The sequence below is a fragment of the Homalodisca vitripennis genome, chromosome 5 (assembly GCF_021130785.1).
Source record: "Homalodisca vitripennis isolate AUS2020 chromosome 5, UT_GWSS_2.1, whole genome shotgun sequence".
In the NCBI taxonomy this organism is placed as follows: Eukaryota; Metazoa; Arthropoda; class Insecta; order Hemiptera; family Cicadellidae; genus Homalodisca; species Homalodisca vitripennis.
In genome coordinates this window covers 129,932,481-129,955,953 of record NC_060211.1, presented here as the reverse complement: position 1 = coordinate 129,955,953, position 23,473 = coordinate 129,932,481, and the positions used below count along the sequence as shown (strand labels likewise).

The 23,473-nt window shown below is 38.1% G+C and overlaps 1 protein-coding gene across 1 annotated transcript in view; it reads right to left on the bottom strand.

The window, feature by feature from the left end:
• Positions 1-2,298: 2,298 nt before the first annotated feature.
• Positions 2,299-23,473, bottom strand: part of LOC124363620 (snake venom serine protease ussurase-like) — a 35,963-nt gene continuing 14,788 nt past the window's right edge. Inside the window, exons 5-7 of the mRNA XM_046818878.1 lie at positions 4,918-5,010; positions 3,204-3,338; positions 2,299-2,439 (exon numbers count right to left, since the gene is read on the bottom strand). Of these exons, the coding sequence (XP_046674834.1) occupies positions 2,299-2,439; positions 3,204-3,338; positions 4,918-5,010 (369 nt within the window). The remainder of the gene's footprint in view (positions 2,440-3,203; positions 3,339-4,917; positions 5,011-23,473) is intronic.

Below are 23,473 nucleotides of genomic sequence, written 5' to 3'. Positions count from 1 at the left end.
TATCCAGATAAATCACAAAATTTACACATTTCTGATTATATTTTTCAGAAATATGTATCAGATGTAACAATATTTTAAGAAAGTTTACAAAAAAAATATGGAAATGTATTACACTCCCAAAGAATTTATAACAAATATGCAAATTGATCTCATTGATATAACAACGAAGAGTTTGACTAATATTTCTGGTTTAAAGAACGATATAATCATCAATATGGATTTTCAAAATGCTGTTATAGTTGCGATTTGTTATGTCGTTGTTTCTAAGAAATGTGTATTATATGATGTAATTAAGAATGATATTAGAGAAATTCAGTAAGCTTTTAGAAAAATGTCTTATTTTCTATATTACTCATCGTATGGTTTGAAAACTTTACAGAGTTAATGTTAATTTAAGACATTGATCAAATTACTTATTTTAAAATATAAAAACATTTTGAAAAATAGGGATTATATTAAGAAAAGAAGAAAAGTCTTTTTCAAGGTTATCTTAAAGGATGGCCGGAAGTGATGATTTATAAAAATACTTTAATATTTACTGATTCTATATACAAAATTTCATAAAAAATCCTCCGATAGTTCTCGAGATATAAGAGTCCGTGAATTTAACTTCTAGCCTCTGATTTTGATATTAACGATAGATACAACTTCGGCTGCGTCTAGTATTCATGTTTAGACTTCTAGTCTACTAATCTTCACATTTTTCTGAATACACCTGCAATGTTGAACCAAGATGCTGACGCCCGCGCATGCGAGTTGACATCATCGTGAAGTGAAATAAATTTAACTATTACAATGCAAATCCAATGTTTAAATGAATATTTTACAGAGCGTCATAAAGTTGATTCAAATAAGTTGGACGGTAAAATTAATTCATCCACTCTGAAAAGCATAACAGGTGTTGCCTGTTTCCATCTCCTAAGTTTTTATTTATTAGATTGTTATAATACATTGAATTCTGCCGAAGAAAACTGGTCACATTTTTATACAAATAACCTTAACAATTTTATTATTTAGTATGTTCCACGTTAATGGTAGAGACGGAAAATTTGTATAAGTATCTTATGTTCATACATACAGGGTGAGATATGCGTCTAACAATTTGAATGTATTTTGTGTTTGTTTCATTTTGAGTTAATTATATAATATAATTAGTTCTCTTAAACTTTTTAAGTGTTTGAAATAATAGGTCTGACTACCTAGCAAATCGGAATAGCATCCTTATTTCTTAACATAGAAATATATTTATTTTAACATATAACTTTTATTAAATATTCATTGGAGCTCATACGAAGGGCTAGAAACATGCATGTCTCTGTCTATATATCATTATTTAGCACATCTCGGAAACATAATAATTTATAGACTTAATTTTTAATGAAGCTTCAATTATGTATAGACAACACTGAGGCAAATTAAGGAAAATGCCACCCCACGGGATAAGTATATTTACATTGATTTTATGAGTCATGTATTCATAGAGTAAGTAGATAAAATAATACAGTTGAAATTCTACGTTAAAATTCAATAAAGATATGATTTCAGCACAGTCATGCATTGTGGTACTCTCCCTAGCTCACGTTTGAACGTAGCACGTTGACTGTTGAGGACTAATTATCATTTGAAACACGAGTCACAATCTTTAAAACCTGCACACAGGCGCCTTGAGGACAGCCAGTGGTCCTCATAGGTAATGCACCCACAGGCCATAGAGCAACAGGTGGGCCTCGTTTTGACTTGAACAAGTTTATATTTATTAATATTGTTATACTAACAAAATAATCTGTATGTTTACCTTCCATAGTATGAGAAAGTTTTTGTCTTATGTTTCAAGCCAATATATCTACCAGACCCTTGCAAGGAAAATATCACTAAACATTTTCAAACCTTTTCAGAACTACTTAAAGTATAAAAGAAAAATCTAAATAATTGGGTCTATATTAAATTTTGAAAGAATGTATACTTTTCCTCTGCCACATTGGCAAATAAACCATTTGTAAGAATTTGAGTTAAGAATATTTGATAAAAGATTAAAATAATTGCTTTGATATCTCTTATTTTTATCCATTTCCATACATTGATCTCTTAGACGACAGAGCTATTTTAATACTATTAAAAAAATTGGCCTAATTTGGCAGTTGGTAAAATAGCATGCAGGGGAAATTGGAAGGACTAGGGACAATAAAACGACAATGTAAATGCTATTGCTGTACTAATACAGATGGGAGTTTAGGCCATCTATAATAAGCTCTACTACAATGTATATGATAAACTGTAAGTTTCTATATGTCTGGTCAATCACTCTTGTATGGCACTTTTGATCCAGTCAGCATATGCAGGAATATCAGTGTAAACGACCGGACTAGAGAGGCAATCGTTGATCCCAATCAACTGTCCGTACAACGCTCCCTTGTACACCAGCGGGTCTCCCCAGTCAAACTGTACATGACATTATTTGTACTCATATAGAATTGGTATTAGTTTACTTAAATTTGGTATAAGTTGTTATAAGTTTGAAACTGTTTGGTGTAAATGTTTTAAAATTAAATCAGTTTTATTACTAAACTTCCAACTTGTTTTCCTAGGATAATTCTAAGCAAATTGAAATAATAAAAGTAAACCCACATCTTATCTCACCGAACATTATTTTAAAAAATATAGGAAATGAAGCGTTGAAAAGAAAAATAATAAGAGATTTTAATCCGCTAAAATAATTTGGAAAGTGTCACAATAAAATAAATGAAAATGCAGATTTGATAAACTTGACTTGTTATCGAATTTTTGAAAAGCAAATGACGCCTCTCAGTAGACAGCATTTAGATTTATGTTTATGACATGGATAAAAACTGTCTACCACGTTCATTAAACAAAATTTTCACCATGAAACCAATAAAATAATATTATAACTTTAATTGTACAATTATATGGCTAGAGAAAACGTTTGATAGTAACATTTGCATCTTTATAATAAATCTCGGGTGGTGTTGTACCTTAATTAGTGTAAGAACTTATTTAACTTGTAAACCACCAGATATTATATGTACGTTTCAGGAATAATGCAGGTTCATAAATTTAAATGCTGCGATACATTTTATAAAACTCATGAATTATGTACTCGCTAATCAAGAGTTTTCAAAGATAAACTAAAATTATTGTAATTAGTGATAACTTTTATATTCGTCGTTATATCTTAATACACTTACATTGCAAGGTCCAGTTTTTGTGTCGTAGGTACAAATCTGTCTAGGTGTGAGGTGATCGGGGTAGATATCTTTACATTTCTGCCAGTCGGAAACCGTCACTTTTGTTGCCATCAAGACAGGCGACGACTCTTCGGACTAAACCCATAATGACGTTATAAAAAACATAACAATTATTACGTACACTGTTTTCTTCCTCGTAGTTTAATAAACAATAAACTGCTCTGTCCAAGGATGGCAAAGTTCATATCAATTAAAATATTGATATATTGAATGTTTTAATTTAGTTACAGTATTCTTATTTTGCTTAGTGCCTATTGGCTTGTATATATCAGTGCAATCTTGTAATTTTCAGGATAACCCTTGCAATGATTTACGTGTGAAAATCATGTGTAAAAGTGTTATAATTTAGATGGCTAAAATAATTTATAGTATAAATCTCGTGCTATGTTTTAAATCAAACTGAATCCGTAAATACTTTGTAAGTCGTTATAGTTTTAATGGCTCAACAATATTTTCCTGGGATACGACTGGATTGGACAGCTGATGTATGAATTAATCTACTAAATAGACATTTTTAATCGTGACTTTCCAAAAGATTTTACATAGTAAATTTTTATAACTACTACACTATATATACCTATGAAATATCTGGATACGAGAAATAAAACAGGTTTTATGGATAGAAAATATGTTCCTCTCTAATCTAATAAAATGCTCAAAAGTTCACAAAAAATATTTCAATGTCTCCCACAGCTTATATTTTGGTATCTGTTGTTAGCACTAAATCGAATCAGTAAATTTTCCAAATCAATTCATTACACATGGTGTAATTTAAGGTTATTCAGCCATGTGTTCGATCAGGTTCTTTATGTCTCAGTGGTATCAGTTTTATTAAACGATTTTAGGAGATGATGGTCCAAAACCTTAAGAAAATGATCGTTTATTGCCTTCCCCGCGTGATCTCTCGGCTAGAGCTCCAGCCTCAACCCTACTCTAAGGTGCAGCTAAAAACATAAAAACCAATCTGACTTTCAACGTTGTTTTTAATTTGTTTATTCAATATAATGATCCATGCGTATTGCTTGGGAGCTGTGGGGGCTAGAAAAATGTCATTCCTGTCATATTTAAACAAACCTACAGTCTCCATTGTCCATAAAGCCTCTTTAGTATGAGGAAAACTGAGTAGATGATGGTAAATGTGACTCTATATGATTTCTTTACAGTAAGCGAATATTTTTTCATTGATCTTATTTTCAAAAACGCAATAAATCTATAGATTCAACATATAAAATATTAAAACACTTAGCTAAACTATTCCAACACACTCATTATATTATAGTGTCTTGGTGAGTAATATTTTATTATTTTAATTCTTATATGAAAACCAATGTAATTAGCGAAAATGAGAATTTATCACATCAGGTACTTCAAGAAAGGTTTAATATTTAGAGTTTAAATTTTGCATGACCCTTCATTTCTTAAAGAATGAGTTCCTTTTGCATTATCTCTTATCAACCTCTGTTGGTACGATTTTTATCATTCTGTCTGTCTTAAGAACATATGGAGAATGAAATGAGCAATGGAAACCTCATTTAAGAATGTTATGACGAGTAGTGTGGTGTACTTTTACGGTGTTAACATTGGCAGATAACATTACCAGTTACATTGTTACTGTGTTGTTAATTTTTTAGAATGTTACATCGCTACTACTCACTTCTGATCTCCCTCCCCATCCTGCTATCATACCTTTAGTTCCCACTTTGAGACTTTCTGTTCCAAGGTTGATGGGAGTAGACCTCCCGCGGATCTGGCCGTAACATGGGCTCTTATGGAGTTATTCTGGACCAATGAGAGAGCAGCAATGGCGGCTAGGCCACGCCCCCTGCACCCCTCCCCCGCCACCACCATCGCCTCTGGACCAATGAGAGGGCAGCAATGGCGGCTAGGCCACGCCCCCTGCCCCCACCCACCCCCTCCTACACCCCCTGTCACCTCCTGGTCCCTCCCCTAGCCAATGGGAGATTGTCTCTTATGGGAGGTACATTTCGGTGTTTCCTAACCACAGACTTCCTGTTTTCCGACGACTTATCTCAACCTAGACTTCCTGTTTGTCACACACCTCTGACTTTCTGCACTGCTTAACCACCCGTCCACAGGTTCCGTGTCGACGTCTATTGACACTCACCTTTTTGAGTACCTGAGAGTCTTAACACCCGCACCCGCGTATCTGATGGCTCCTACAGGAGTCCGACACTGTCCTACTGCCTCCCGCACTCCGAGCCTGGCGTAATGCCCATACCCGGATTTTGACCGCCTAACCTTTACCGGCAATGCACGACATATTCCGTCACCCATCTTTTCGAGTACCGGAGTGCATGACAAACCGCACCCACATTTCTAACGGCACCTGCCCAAACATTTCGAATGCCTCCAATACTCTTAACCACATATATTACCCACACTGTTATTTCTAACAATTCACTCCAGGACCTAGCCACCCATCTATACCCCCGTCTCTTGCAGACCCATACCTGAACAGTTCCTCACAGGGTTCCAACTTATACCCAAATCGGTACTCTGATCGCCTATCTTTTATCGGATGAATGATGATCTTTTAACCGTGTACTCGTACCCTGCCGAAACCCTACACTTTTCGATTGCCTCCAGTACTCCTACCCGAGCGTATCGCTCTTACCCGAATTTTGACCAATTTACAGTCCAATGTACCACATAGGCCTGCAATCGCCCGTTTCCCGGACCTACACCTGTATTTCTAATGGTCGCTACAGAAAACTCACACTATGCTATTACCTCTCATACCTCGGCTCTTAACCACGGATATTGCACATACTACGATTTCTAAATCCCCGACCTTTACGTGTGTATACGCCTACAGCCTCCCACCTCTCTCGTGTACCCAAGCGTCTTCGGCCCTCATCCGCACCCTACCGAGGCCCCACACTTTCCACTCCTAGTCAGGCATAAAGCCTATACCCAGATTTTTACCATTTTACCAACCAATGTACCACATAGGCCTGCAATAGCCCGTCTCCTGGACATGCTAAGACCTACTTTTCTAACGGATCCTGCAGAGGCTTCACACTTTCCTATTGTCTCCCATACCTCGCTCTTAACTACGGATATTGCACATACTATGATTTCTAACTCCCCGAGCTTTACGTGTGTATGCGCCTATATCTCGTGTACCCTAGCGTCTTCAGGCCCTCACCCTCACACTGACGGGACAACAACACTTTCCAAATGCCTCCCGTACTCTTACCCAGGGGTATCACCCATACCCAATTTAGACCACCTACACATTACCCACTAGTATCCACAAAGTCCAACAGGCATCCATATAATATGTCGTACACCACGTCTCTTAGCCCTTACACATACTCCACGACTCCACACTCTAAAGTGTTTACTACGCGTAGCGTCACATTCGAAAATTGTCTTCCCACCATTAATACCCTGTACTGGTTCCCACACATATAGTTAACACCTTTACCGTATTAATCTCCATATACGAGTATTTACCGAGCACATCGCACAATCTTAGTTAGCCTTACCTTCGTAGGATTCAAACTTGCATTTCGTTCAATTTCTAACATACCGAGGTCCCCATTAAAAAAAAACCAAGCCTAACACGGGACTCTCATTTTACTGACAAATATTCATACATTACCTGAAAGTGTAATGCTAATATTTACCGAGTACTTTCCCAACAGGATATTCTCATCCCGAGGTCCTAGTCTCAAGCTAACAGCTTATAACACGAGGCGTACCTTCTGAGCGACTACTATTTGCCGATCAATGCCCGTGCATATGTTTCAATACCTGGACACCTAATGTCTACGAAGTACTTCATATACTCTTATCCCACGCAACCCATCACGGGACCCTAATTTCTGTTACCTTTCACTTGGATGTCTATCACTTCATTCCGGGACCCAACTCTCAAGCAGACTTAACCGGTAATTAAAAGAACCGTATTTCATTATTAACAAAGCACCATACATTTATTTCAACTACTGCTTAGACATTTAGTTTCCATATTAATCAAGTATTTTGTTTTCACTTAACCCACGCCTCCCTTTACGGCACTCCAACTTTTTATCCACGTTAAATCCACCATCACTTTCTAACGGCCAGGCTCTCATTTTCATAATATCAAGCGGGCGTAGCTTAATACGGAATACCATCCCATACAATTTAAGCTTTACCGTGTGTAATTATATATGTCGCTTATACTTGGACATCTAAAGACCCATCATACCTCACTCTGGTTTCCTAGCTGTTCCCTTACTTTAATTTATTTATAAAGAGACGCATACAGAGGTATTAATCCAATCGTCTCGAGACCGCGTTATACTAATGTTTATATTATAATCTATACTAGCACTTTATGAAATCTCGACCACAGTGACTTACCCATTGCACCGGCTCATGACACTGCTCGTAACGGACAGTTTGCGGTTTGCGGTTACCTGCATCCTCGGACTCTGATAATTCATTTTCTACAACAATATTAAAACTAATAACTATTATAACATCTTCAGTACAGCACGGGATATCTGCCATCCTGAATACAGTCGGAATAATACATAGGTACTGCATTCGGTGTGTAATAAGTTTTAATTTTTCTCCCGAGTGTGATGTAAAGAGCTTTAACTTATTTATAGTCTATTTTCAAAAAAAACGTATACCGCTTCGTATACTTTGAATTTAGTTAATCATACAGGATGCGATGATTGAGGTTTGCGGTTACATGTAAAAACCCAGACGAGTAACGGTACAGCTGCAACCGCAATTTTAAGAGACCTCATTGGTCAAAATAAGCGCGTCTCTGATTGGTCTAAAATAGCCGCCAAGCACTCCGATTGGTCAGTGTTCTACACAGGCGGCAGAGATTTCCCTGTCTCGCCAGTCTGGAGGTGGACGTCAAAGAGGTAAGACCTATGTCGCTCTGTTCCTTGATATTGCACAACATTGTGTATACAGAGTCGATATCAAGACAAGAAATTTTATAAAAGTAAATTAGCTTATAGGAGTTTTATTACATTTTCAGTTTATTAAGTGCTTGTACTTTATTTAGCGATCACAGACATTAAACTCCTTTACACTGTGTGTGTTCTTAAAGTGTTTATACTATTGCTTCTTTAAATCTAATACAGTGTTATTGTGTTTTTATGAAAGTGAACAAGTTAATTCGTTGTGTTACTGTGTTTGTATCGTAGTGACAAATCCAACATAGATTTCATTAATTTATTTGTGTGTCGTATTTATAATCAAGTTTTGTGTAATTTATTTCGGTTATTACATCATACCACAGTGCACTGTAAAAAAGTTTACTGCGCATGCGCACCTCCTACACTTACTTAAATGCGTGACGTAGTCTTCTTGTCATTCTTAGACGTGACGTTGAACAGTCAACACCCATTCCAAAAGCTTGTATCAAAGCTGCTTGCTGTATTATTTTAGAGCTAATTACATACAACATGGATCCCGTAAAAGTTTTGCATACCGGTGAAACCTACTGTAGAAGGTTTAGAACATATGGGTCAGAAACAGTTTTCAAGTTTAACCCAGTACCCAAAGGAGTGTCCGAACTTGATTGGATTAAAAAGGGTTTTGGGAGTATTGTCGAAAAGGCGAAAGCCGGTACTACCGAATATGACTACCTAGGCTTCACTTTAGATTCTCTGAATTTTAGGACCAAAGATTCCGGATATATCGCTTATAGACCTGCAAATCAAGTTCACGGGGATATAATTTGGGATATATTTGGAAAACTTATCCAAAGTAATACGGATTCGATTAAGTCCATGGATACATTTAGAGTTAAGTGCACCCGCACCAATATTCCAGTAGGTAGTGGTGGCCTCAGAAGACCAGGTTTGTACAATAATTTCCAAGAAGAATGTAAAGCACGTAATGGTATCGTAGTCATTAAGAATAGTGATAATCTGTGTCTGCCCCGAGCTATAGTGGTAGCAAAAGCCTATGCCAAAAAAGATCCTCAGTTCAAAGCAATAAGGCAGGACATGGGTAAGCGACAAACTTTTAGAGCCCAAAAACTGATGACTAAAGCCGGGGTCCAAATTTCTGAACAGGGAGCGGGGATCCCCGAACTTAATAAATTTCAAGACCACCTCAAAAAGTACAATATTACAGTTTATAACTACGATAATAAGGGTCGAGATGTTTATTTTTCAGGTACTAACTCCGATGCTCAGTACAAAATAAACTTGCTGTATCACGAAAGCCATTACAACGTAATAACTAGCTTAACTGCAGCTTTTGCATGCCATTTCTATTGTGAAGCATGCCATGTCCCTTATGACCACAAAGCTGAACACAGATGTTCAAATATCTGTCCTGCATGTCAAACCGTTTCTCCACCCTGTAAAGAGGAGCATGGGGGAATTTTATGCCCTGACTGTAACATGACCATGAAAAATCAGATCTGTTTCGCAGCTCACAAGAGTCAACGATGCAAGTCGGTAAAAAAATGTTTACAGTGCCAAAGGCTTGTCTTTCTCAACAGTCGTAAGTCAAAACACGTGTGCGGGGAAGTTTTTTGTAAAATATGTAACGATTTCATGCCCCCGAACCATCAATGTTACATGCGGGTCGACACAAACAAACCAAAAACCAAAGACTTTCTTTTCATTTTCTTTGATTTAGAGACCCGTCAAGATGAAATTTTAACGGAAGAATCTAGAGTTCATAAAGTTAACCTTTGTGTTTCTCAACAATTTTGTTGGAAATGTATTAATGGTAAATCTTGTGAAATGTGCAAAGACCGAACAAAGATCTTTGATAGTGATCCTGTGAATCAATTTATGAATTACGTAATGGAGGAGAGAAAAAAATTCAAAAACGTATGTGTAATGGCTCATAACGGTCAGGGTTTTGATTTTCAATTTCTGTTAAAGTACGTTCTCGAACAAACAAAATTCACTCCAGAGCTAATTATGCGTGGCACTAAAGTCATTCTTATGGAACTGGATAACGTTAGATTTATCGATTCGCTAAATTATTTCCCCATGGCCCTCTCTGCACTACCCAAAGCCTTTGATCTCCCCCCGGAGAAGAAGAAGGGTTACTTCCCTCATCTTTTCAACACTTTGGCAAACCAAAATTATGTGGGCCCCATACCACCCAAGGAGTACTACTGCCCTGAATCAATGTTTGAAAAGACTTACAAAGATTTTGAAAATTGGCACAACGACCAACTTAACCAAAATGTAGTTTTTGACTTTCAAAAAGAGTTGGTCGAGTACTGTATCTCCGATGTGGAGATACTGGCGCAAGCGTGTATTAAGTTTAGAAACATGTTTCTGAAAGAATGTAATGTAGATCCATTCATGGAAGCCGTCACCATTGCCAGTGCCTGTAATTTGGTTTTTAGACGGAATTTTCTCAAAGCCAACACTATTGGTCTAGTCCCAAAGAACGGATACCGTATGGTTGATAACCAATCGCCTATTGCTTTACAATGGCTGAGCTGGGAGGAAGAACAGCGTAGTGTCCGCATTCAGCATGCGGGGAGGGACAGAGAAGTTAAAATCGAGGGATTAAAAGTAGACGGTTTTGACGGAGAACGAATCTATGAATTTCAGGGCTGTTATTTCCATGGGTGCCCGAAATGTTTTCCATTTAATAGAGAAGAACCACTCAAAGAGGACCCTTCCGACTCCCTGCACTTAAGGTTTGAGAGAACCAAAGCTAAAATGGCTCGTCTCCGAGCATCTGACTATGAAGTAATTGAAATGTGGGAGTGTAAATTCAATCATTTAAAGAAAGAACAAAAATTGGATTATCTAAATTTTCTCCCCATTCTAAACACACTCCCACTCAATCCCAGAGAGGCCTTCTTCGGGGGCAGAACAGGCAATGCAAAATCTTATCACAAGTGCGAGGACGGGGAAACAATTCAGTATGTAGACGTTTGCTCCTTGTACCCGTTTGTCAATAAGTTTTCTCCTTATGTTTTATCCCATCCAAAAATATATGTAGGGGACAAGGAGTGTAGAGAAAGAGGCATGGAGGCCGAAGGTCTCATGAAATGTAAAGTATTGCCTCCACTAAATTTGTACCATCCCGTCCTTCCAGCACGCATGAACAATAAATTAATGTTTGTTTTATGCCGTACATGTGGTCTAGAAATGCTAAACACAGACTGTAACCATAACATCGAAGAAAGAGCATTGACAGGGACATGGACAATGCAGGAAATGAGAAAGGCCGTAGAGAAGGGGTATACCATTTTAGAAATGTACGAACTTTGGGATTATAAAATTATTACTTACGAAGACGGTGGTCTTTTTACGGATTTTATTAACAAATTTCTCAAGATTAAACAGGAGGCATCGGGCTACCCCTCTTGGTGCCTCACTGAAGAGGACAAGGCTAAGTACGTTCAAAATTATTATGAACACGAAGGTGTCAGACTTGACCCTTTCAAAATTGAAAAGAACGGAGGTCTTCGCTCCCTTGCTAAATTGATGTTAAATTCTTTCTGGGGTAAATTTGGTCAAAGGGAAAATCAGACAAAAACATCAATCATAAGAGACCCCTTTGAATACTTTCAGTTGCTGTCCAACCCTGAAATAGATGTAAATACTACTCAAATTATTAACGATACTGTACTAATTGTGAACTGGCAGCATATTGAAGAAGCCGCAGAAGCCCTAAGGACAGTGAATGTTGTGGTTGCAGCATTTACAACGTCACATGCTCGATTAAAACTGTATGAACACTTAGAAAAGTTAGGGAGGCAAGTTCTTTACTATGATACAGACAGTGTCCTTTACGTACACAGGGAGAGTATGCACAAGGTCCCCACAGGGGACTACTTGGGCGAAATGACCGACGAGTTGGCTGACTATGGTCCAGGGTCATACATAGTAGAATTTGTTTCCGGAGGCCCCAAGACTTACGCCTATCTTGTCTGGTCAACAAATAAAAACGCACTAGTTGAAGTTTGTAAAATAAAAGGCCTTACTCTAAATTTAAAAACTAGCTAAAAATTAAATTTCGAAACATTGAAAGCATTAGTTCTGAGTAATTCATTTGACTCAGTGGACATAGAAGAGAACAGAATAAGACGAACCAAGGACAAAGACATTGTTACAGTCAAAGAAACAAAGTCTTTTAAAATTACAGGGCCCAAAAGGAGACTTGAAGGACCCTACGATACTGTACCGTTTGGATTTAAGAAACAAAAATTAACACTCTAACATGTTTAAAAAACTACATTTTCACCAATCACAACGTTAAAATTTCATTACAAATCCTGAGACATACATAGAGAGAGATTAAATGTAATTATAACCCACCACATCCGTTGGTTGTGACCGATCGTTCGTTAAACCGCTTCCTTCAGATGTGTACTAGTATTGAATTATGTTATGAGAGCTGACAACGAGTAAAAATTTTAAATTATTTTATTATACAGGTATTTCAATTACGTACAAAAGAACTTTTTAAATACTAGATAATTGTACTGTATTATTGCAGCCATTACATATAATTTTGCACTCCAGACCCTTCTTTGGGTGGTTGGCCGAAAGTGCAAAATACAAATGTTTTGAGTGTATATCTCCCCCCGTCATCTTTACCTTCAAATGTCACATAAGTGTGAATGTTTGATCACCCTCGCGTCAAGGGAGCTTCTGCTTCTAAGGCCGGCGTAAAACCTGTAAGTCCTGGAGCAGTTCGACCTCTTTCACGGCCGGCTTAAAACCCGTAAGCCCGGGAGAGGTTGACCCTTGGACAGTGTGGAGGGTGAGACTGATTTGAAGGAGTGAATGTGGGAACTCAGTAGGATGCGTGGACTTGGGCATGGAGATGAACAAGTCTATGCTCCGAACGGCTCAGCATGAACGAGGTCTCTAAGGCAGGCCTAAACTCTGTAAGTCCTGGGACCGTGATCGTGTAATATAGTGACCACATTGAATGTGTACTGATGACGGAGCCGATAAACGCTGATTTCCCTCTTCTTAAGCCATCTGATACAGCAAACTGTTAGATACGTCATTACATAGTTATTTGCTCGAATGTTAGCATTTTATATTTGTTTATTGTTTTTAATAACATAAATACCTTCCAGTGTATGGATAAAGTCAATTATCACAAACATTTTACCATACCGATTTTTCTACGTCACTTAAATATGCTCTTATGTGTGATCTCAGGTCCACTTCAATACATACACGCTGACATATCCATCAAACACTATTCACTCTGTAATTTCACCGCAAAATCAGAATGTCTAGGAGCTTTAAATAATTATGCCCCTCAAACACTCACATGCACTACACAGGCTTACAGGTGGATACCAATAGTTTTATTTATAAATTTGTAGATGACTCGTCTCATGTTCATTCGCAAATGAGCACTCAGAGCGTTAACATGGCAACCTTCCTTAAGCTTGAATCTAGAAATGTGGTTAACAGAAGTGAGAGGTTTCGTACCACACGTGAAGAACTAACGTTTATACTGACCTCTCCCATTGACTCAATAGATTGGCCCCTAGCATTTTCAGAGTACATTGTCGATCATATAAAGGATGGAGCCTCACCTACTGATCACTTTGGAATTACAATTAAACATCAAAGTATAGCCAAAGAAGGGATTATACCTTTCATGGCAGCATCTAAATTAACCTCTTACGTGTTTGATGATGCGCTTGAGAAGACATTCGTTAATGTGGAAACATTGATAGGGCCTTTAATTGTGACAGCAACTATAGTAAAAGTACCTGAGCAGTTTCTTCAGTAATAGGCATTTAGTATATCTCCTTGTATTATTAGTAAAGAGACAGAGAGAGGTTAGGCATTGAGTTGAGGATCACTTTGTGTTTGCTTTGAATAGGTACACGGAGGAGGAATAAAAATAAGTACAAAGACCCATTTTACGTTTTTTAGTAGAGTGAATTGAAAGACTTCTCCGAGTATAGAGAACTGTTGAACTGTGAGGTACAAAAAAAATATGTTGGGAGGTAGCAGATTTGTCATGGAATGGCTACCACCGTAAAGAGCGATGGTTGGGGCTCTTTACACACGTGGATAGGCCTACTGGGGAAGGAGCCACGTAAAAAATCTCCTAACGCGCCATGGTCCTACGCCCTGGTCACGCGGCAAGCACGTGTGTACCTAGCGTGGTGGGGAAATGTGACCACTCGTCACAACACGGTTGTTAAAACATATAGACCTCACCGAAACATACGAGTATTTCTAGGACGTCAGATTAACATATATAGTGACACCATTTAATCTACATACCAATAGCATGACTTGACTGGTTCATCTGAACCCTCATCTGCACCCTGCGCCTAACACTGTTGCCAGTTTTACTTGTAGTGAAAATTATTGGTCTCTCTCAGCATATGTTGCAATAAACAAACGTTATCAATTGTTACCGTAAACAAATAAATGTACATTTTATTTCACTCATCTATTTTACATTCATATACATTAAGCAGAGCCAGTATATGACCATATCCAGGTCATAACGGGATCAGCTGGTGATCAGCATCGATATGGTAACACCGTCTCAAATGTCATTGAACTATTTTAGTGCAGACTGTTTTAATTGTTTAAACAAATGGGTAAATAAAACAAAAATTTCAGAAAATCTTTTGTCAGTAATAGGTCCATTACCCGCAGGTTAGTGAGGCGGTAGAAGGCATCCAGCGAGACGGTGCAGTTGTTCATGTGCAGCTCCTCGAGTGTACTCTCCACAGGTTTGAACGTGTTCATAGACAGTCGGATTTGCTGTAATGTTAAATATGTATTTTTAACTTAAAATCTATGAAAACAACTTTATAAAAAGGAAATTTTACTCTGGGTGATTTAGGTTAAGTTGGAGTATCCTAGTAGTCCTATTCCTGGTAGCCCTAACGTTCCTACTCCCTTATATCCTAGGTAGTCCTTAATCAACCTAAAACCCTACGCTCCAACTTAACCTAAATCACCCAGAGTAAAATTTCCTTTTTATAAAGTTGTTTTCATAGATTTTAAGTTAAAAATACATATTTAACATTACAGCAAATCCGACTGTCTATGAACACGTTCAAACCTGTGGAGAGTACACTCGAGGAGCTGCACATGAACAACTGCACCGTCTCGCTGGATGCCTTCTACCGCCTCACTAACCTGCGGGTAATGGACCTATTACTGACAAAAGATTTTCTGAAATTTTTGTTTTATTTACCCATTTGTTTAAACAATTAAAACAGTCTGCACTAAAATAGTTCAATGACATTTGAGACGGTGTTACCATATCGATGCTGATCACCAGCTGATCCCGTTATGACCTGGATATGGTCATATACTGGCTCTGCTTAATGTATATGAATGTAAAATAGATGAGTGAAATAAAATGTACATTTATTTGTTTACGGTAACAATTGATAACGTTTGTTTATTGCAACATATGCTGAGAGAGACCAATAATTTTCACTACAAGTAAAACTGGCAACAGTGTTAGGCGCAGGGTGCAGATGAGGGTTCAGATGAACCAGTCAAGTCATGCTATTGGTATGTAGATTAAATGGTGTCACTATATATGTTAATCTGACGTCCTAGAAATACTCGTATGTTTCGGTGAGGTCTATATGTATTAACAACCGTGTTGTGACGAGTGGTCACATTTCCCCACCACGCTAGGTACACACGTGCTTGCCGCGTGACCAGGGCGTAGGACCATGGCGCGTTAGGAGATTTTTTACGTGGCTCCTTCCCCAGTAGGCCTATCCACGTGTGTAAAGAGCCCCAACCATCGCTCTTTACGGTGGTAGCCATTCCATGACAAATCTGCTACCTCCCAACATATTTTTTTTGTACCTCACCTCTCGGTGAGATAGATTTTATACTTTATTTTTTATTTTTATTTTTTTTTATTTTGTCCATTGCAAGTTCAACAGTTCTCTATACTCGGAGAAGTCTTTCAATTCACTCTACTAAAAAACGTAAAATGGGTCTTTGTACTTATTTTTATTCCTCCTCCGTGTACCTATTCAAAGCAAACACAAAGTGATCCTCAACTCAATGCCTAACCTCTCTCTGTCTCTTTACTAATAATACAAGGAGATATACTAAATGCCTATTACTGAAGAAACTGCTCAGGTACTTTTACTATAGTTGCTGTCACAATTAAAGGCCCTATCAATGTTTCCACATTAACGAATGTCTTCTCAAGCGCATCATCAAACACGTAAGAGGTTAATTTAGATGCTGCCATGAAAGGTATAATCCCTTCTTTGGCTATAGTTTGATGTTTAATTGTAATTCCAAAGTGATCAGTAGGTGAGGCTCCATCCTTTATATGATCGACAATGTACTCTGAAAATGCTAGGGGCCAATCTATTGAGTCAATGGGAGAGGTCAGTATAAACGTTAGTTCTTCACGTGTGGTACGAAACCTCTCACTTCTGTTAACCACATTTCTAGATTCAAGCTTAAGGAAGGTTGCCATGTTAACGCTCTGAGTGCTCATTTGCGAATGAACATGAGACGAGTCATCTACAAATTTATAAATAAAACTATTGGTATCCACCTGTAAGCCTGTGTAGTGCATGTGAGTGTTTGAGGGGCATAATTATTTAAAGCTCCTAGACATTCTGATTTTGCGGTGAAATTACAGAGTGAATAGTGTTTGATGGATATGTCAGCGTGTATGTATTGAAGTGGACCTGAGATCACACATAAGAGCATATTTAAGTGACGTAGAAAAATCGGTATGGTAAAATGTTTGTGATAATTGACTTTATCCATACACTGGAAGGTATTTATGTTATTAAAAACAATAAACAAATATAAAATGCTAACATTCGAGCAAATAACTATGTAATGACGTATCTAACAGTTTGCTGTATCAGATGGCTTAAGAAGAGGGAAATCAGCGTTTATCGGCTCCGTCATCAGTACACATTCAATGTGGTCACTATATTACACGATCACGGTCCCAGGACTTACAGAGTTTAGGCCTGCCTTAGAGACCTCGTTCATGCTGAGCCGTTCGGAGCATAGACTTGTTCATCTCCATGCCCAAGTCCACGCATCCTACTGAGTTCCCACATTCACTCCTTCAAATCAGTCTCACCCTCCACACTGTCCAAGGGTCAACCTCTCCCGGGCTTACGGGTTTTAAGCCGGCCGTGAAAGAGGTCGAACTGCTCCAGGACTTACAGGTTTTACGCCGGCCTTAGAAGCAGAAGCTCCCTTGACGCGAGGGTGATCAAACATTCACACTTATGTGACATTTGAAGGTAAAGATGACGGGGGGAGATATACACTCAAAACATTTGTATTTTGCACTTTCGGCCAACCACCCAAAGAAGGGTCTGGAGTGCAAAATTATATGTAATGGCTGCAATAATACAGTACAATTATCTAGTATTTAAAAAGTTCTTTTGTACGTAATTGAAATACCTGTATAATAAAATAATTTAAAATTTTTACTCGTTGTCAGCTCTCATAACATAATTCAATACTAGTACACATCTGAAGGAAGCGGTTTAACGAACGATCGGTCACAACCAACGGATGTGGTGGGTTATAATTACATTTAATCTCTCTCTATGTATGTCTCAGGATTTGTAATGAAATTTTAACGTTGTGATTGGTGAAAATGTAGTTTTTTAAACATGTTAGAGTGTTAATTTTTGTTTCTTAAATCCAAACGGTACAGTATCGTAGGGTCCTTCAAGTCTCCTTTTGGGCCCTGTAATTTTAAAAGACTTTGTTTCTTTGACTGTAACAATGTCTTTGTCCTTGGTTCGTCTTATTCTGTTCTCTTCTATGTCCACTGAGTCAAATGAATTACTCAGAACTAATGCTTTCAATGTTTCGAAATTTAATTTTTCGCTAGTTTTTAAATTTAGAGTAAGGCCTTTTATTTTACAAACTTCAACTAGTGCGTTTTTATTTGTTGACCAGACAAGATAGGCGTAAGTCTTGGGGCCTCCGGAAACAAATTCTACTATGTATGACCCTGGACCATAGTCAGCCAACTCGTCGGTCATTTCGCCCAAGTAGTCCCCTGTGGGGACCTTGTGCATACTCTCCCTGTGTACGTAAAGGACACTGTCTGTATCATAGTAAAGAACTTGCCTCCCTAACTTTTCTAAGTGTTCATACAGTTTTAATCGAGCATGTGACGTTGTAAATGCTGCAACCACAACATTCACTGTCCTTAGGGCTTCTGCGGCTTCTTCAATATGCTGCCAGTTCACAATTAGTACAGTATCGTTAATAATTTGAGTAGTATTTACATCTATTTCAGGGTTGGACAGCAACTGAAAGTATTCAAAGGGGTCTCTTATGATTGATGTTTTTGTCTGATTTTCCCTTTGACCAAATTTACCCCAGAAAGAATTTAACATCAATTTAGCAAGGGAGCGAAGACCTCCGTTCTTTTCAATTTTGAAAGGGTCAAGTCTGACACCTTCGTGTTCATAATAATTTTGAACGTACTTAGCCTTGTCCTCTTCAGTGAGGCACCAAGAGGGGTAGCCCGATGCCTCCTGTTTAATCTTGAGAAATGTGTTAATAAAATCCGTAAAAAGACCACCGTCTTCGTAAGTAATAATTTTATAATCCCAAAGTTCGTACATTTCTAAAATGGTATACCCCTTCTCTACGGCCTTTCTCATTTCCTGCATTGTCCATGTCCCTGTCAATGCTCTTTCTTCGATGTTATGGTTACAGTCTGTGTTTAGCATTTCTAGACCACATGTACGGCATAAAACAAACATTAATTTATTGTTCATGCGTGCTGGAAGGACGGGATGGTACAAATTTAGTGGAGGCAATACTTTACATTTCATGAGACCTTCGGCCTCCATGTCTCTTTCTCTACACTCCTTGTCCCCTACATATATTTTTGGATGGGATAAAACATAAGGAGAAAACTTATTGACAAACGGGTACAAGGAGCAAACGTCTACATACTGAATTGTTTCCCCGTCCTCGCACTTGTGATAAGATTTTGCATTGCCTGTTCTGCCCCCGAAGAAGGCCTCTCTGGGATTGAGTGGGAGTGTGTTTAGAATGGGGAGAAAATTTAGATAATCCAATTTTTGTTCTTTCTTTAAATGATTGAATTTACACTCCCACATTTCAATTACTTCATAGTCAGATGCTCGGAGACGAGCCATTTTAGCTTTGGTTCTCTCAAACCTTAAGTGCAGGGAGTCGGAAGGGTCCTCTTTGAGTGGTTCTTCTCTATTAAATGGAAAACATTTCGGGCACCCATGGAAATAACAGCCCTGAAATTCATAGATTCGTTCTCCGTCAAAACCGTCTACTTTTAATCCCTCGATTTTAACTTCTCTGTCCCTCCCCGCATGCTGAATGCGGACACTACGCTGTTCTTCCTCCCAGCTCAGCCATTGTAAAGCAATAGGCGATTGGTTATCAACCATACGGTATCCGTTCTTTGGGACTAGACCAATAGTGTTGGCTTTGAGAAAATTCCGTCTAAAAACCAAATTACAGGCACTGGCAATGGTGACGGCTTCCATGAATGGATCTACATTACATTCTTTCAGAAACATGTTTCTAAACTTAATACACGCTTGCGCCAGTATCTCCACATCGGAGATACAGTACTCGACCAACTCTTTTTGAAAGTCAAAAACTACATTTTGGTTAAGTTGGTCGTTGTGCCAATTTTCAAAATCTTTGTAAGTCTTTTCAAACATTGATTCAGGGCAGTAGTACTCCTTGGGTGGTATGGGGCCCACATAATTTTGGTTTGCCAAAGTGTTGAAAAGATGAGGGAAGTAACCCTTCTTCTTCTCCGGGGGGAGATCAAAGGCTTTGGGTAGTGCAGAGAGGGCCATGGGGAAATAATTTAGCGAATCGATAAATCTAACGTTATCCAGTTCCATAAGAATGACTTTAGTGCCACGCATAATTAGCTCTGGAGTGAATTTTGTTTGTTCGAGAACGTACTTTAACAGAAATTGAAAATCAAAACCCTGACCGTTATGAGCCATTACACATACGTTTTTGAATTTTTTTCTCTCCTCCATTACGTAATTCATAAATTGATTCACAGGATCACTATCAAAGATCTTTGTTCGGTCTTTGCACATTTCACAAGATTTACCATTAATACATTTCCAACAAAATTGTTGAGAAACACAAAGGTTAACTTTATGAACTCTAGATTCTTCCGTTAAAATTTCATCTTGACGGGTCTCTAAATCAAAGAAAATGAAAAGAAAGTCTTTGGTTTTTGGTTTGTTTGTGTCGACCCGCATGTAACATTGATGGTTCGGGGGCATGAAATCGTTACATATTTTACAAAAAACTTCCCCGCACACGTGTTTTGACTTACGACTGTTGAGAAAGACAAGCCTTTGGCACTGTAAACATTTTTTTACCGACTTGCATCGTTGACTCTTGTGAGCTGCGAAACAGATCTGATTTTTCATGGTCATGTTACAGTCAGGGCATAAAATTCCCCCATGCTCCTCTTTACAGGGTGGAGAAACGGTTTGACATGCAGGACAGATATTTGAACATCTGTGTTCAGCTTTGTGGTCATAAGGGACATGGCATGCTTCACAATAGAAATGGCATGCAAAAGCTGCAGTTAAGCTAGTTATTACGTTGTAATGGCTTTCGTGATACAGCAAGTTTATTTTGTACTGAGCATCGGAGTTAGTACCTGAAAAATAAACATCTCGACCCTTATTATCGTAGTTATAAACTGTAATATTGTACTTTTTGAGGTGGTCTTGAAATTTATTAAGTTCGGGGATCCCCGCTCCCTGTTCAGAAATTTGGATCCCGGCTTTAGTCATCAGTTTTTGGGCTCTAAAAGTTTGTCGCTTACCCATGTCCTGCCTTATTGCTTTGAACTGAGGATCTTTTTTGGCATAGGCTTTTGCTACCACTATAGCTCGGGGCAGACACAGATTATCACTATTCTTAATGACTACGATACCATTACGTGCTTTACATTCTTCTTGGAAATTATTGTACAAACCTGGTCTTCTGAGGCCACCACTACCTACTGGAATATTGGTGCGGGTGCACTTAACTCTAAATGTATCCATGGACTTAATCGAATCCGTATTACTTTGGATAAGTTTTCCAAATATATCCCAAATTATATCCCCGTGAACTTGATTTGCAGGTCTATAAGCGATATATCCGGAATCTTTGGTCCTAAAATTCAGAGAATCTAAAGTGAAGCCTAGGTAGTCATATTCGGTAGTACCGGCTTTCGCCTTTTCGACAATACTCCCAAAACCCTTTTTAATCCAATCAAGTTCGGACACTCCTTTGGGTACTGGGTTAAACTTGAAAACTGTTTCTGACCCATATGTTCTAAACCTTCTACAGTAGGTTTCACCGGTATGCAAAACTTTTACGGGATCCATGTTGTATGTAATTAGCTCTAAAATAATACAGCAAGCAGCTTTGATACAAGCTTTTGGAATGGGTGTTGACTGTTCAACGTCACGTCTAAGAATGACAAGAAGACTACGTCACGCATTTAAGTAAGTGTAGGAGGTGCGCATGCGCAGTAAACTTTTTTACAGTGCACTGTGGTATGATGTAATAACCGAAATAAATTACACAAAACTTGATTATAAATACGACACACAAATAAATTAATGAAATCTATGTTGGATTTGTCACTACGATACAAACACAGTAACACAACGAATTAACTTGTTCACTTTCATAAAAACACAATAACACTGTATTAGATTTAAAGAAGCAATAGTATAAACACTTTAAGAACACACACAGTGTAAAGGAGTTTAATGTCTGTGATCGCTAAATAAAGTACAAGCACTTAATAAACTGAAAATGTAATAAAACTCCTATAAGCTAATTTACTTTTATAAAATTTCTTGTCTTGATATCGACTCTGTATACACAATGTTGTGCAATATCAAGGAACAGAGCGACATAGGTCTTACCTCTTTGACGTCCACCTCCAGACTGGCGAGACAGGGAAATCTCTGCCGCCTGTGTAGAACACTGACCAATCGGAGTGCTTGGCGGCTATTTTAGACCAATCAGAGACGCGCTTATTTTGACCAATGAGGTCTCTTAAAATTGCGGTTGCAGCTGTACCGTTACTCGTCTGGGTTTTTACATGTAACCGCAAACCTCAATCATCGCATCCTGTATGATTAACTAAATTCAAAGTATACGAAGCGGTATACGTTTTTTTTTTGAAAATAGACTATAAATAAGTTAAAGCTCTTTACATCACACTCGGGAGAAAAATTAAAACTTATTACACACCGAATGCAGTACCTATGTATTATTCCGACTGTATTCAGGATGGCAGATATCCCGTGCTGTACTGAAGATGTTATAATAGTTATTAGTTTTAATATTGTTGTAGAAAATGAATTATTAGAGTCCGAGGATGCAGGTAACCGCAAACCGCAAACTGTCCGTTACGAGCAGTGTCATGAGCCGGTGCAATGGGTAAGTCACTGTGGTCGAGATTTCATAAAGTGCTAGTATAGATTATAATATAAACATTAGTATAACGCGGTCTCGAGACGATTGGATTAATACCTCTGTATGCGTCTCTTTATAAATAAATTAAAGTAAGGGAACAGCTAGGAAACCAGAGTGAGGTATGATGGGTCTTTAGATGTCCAAGTATAAGCGACATATATAATTACACACGGTAAAGCTTAAATTGTATGGGATGGTATTCCGTATTAAGCTACGCCCGCTTGATATTATGAAAATGAGAGCCTGGCCGTTAGAAAGTGACGGTGGATTTAACGTGGATAAAAAGTTGGAGTGCCGTAAAGGGAGGCGTGGGTTAAGTGAAAACAAAATACTTGATTAATATGGAAACTAAATGTCTAAGCAGTAGTTGAAATAAATGTATGGTGCTTTGTTAATAATGAAATACGGTTCTTTTAATTACCGGTTAAGTCTGCTTGAGAGTTGGGTCCCGGAATGAAGTGATAGACATCCAAGTGAAAGGTAACAGAAATTAGGGTCCCGTGATGGGTTGCGTGGGATAAGAGTATATGAAGTACTTCGTAGACATTAGGTGTCCAGGTATTGAAACATATGCACGGGCATTGATCGGCAAATAGTAGTCGCTCAGAAGGTACGCCTCGTGTTATAAGCTGTTAGCTTGAGACTAGGACCTCGGGATGAGAATATCCTGTTGGGAAAGTACTCGGTAAATATTAGCATTACACTTTCAGGTAATGTATGAATATTTGTCAGTAAAATGAGAGTCCCGTGTTAGGC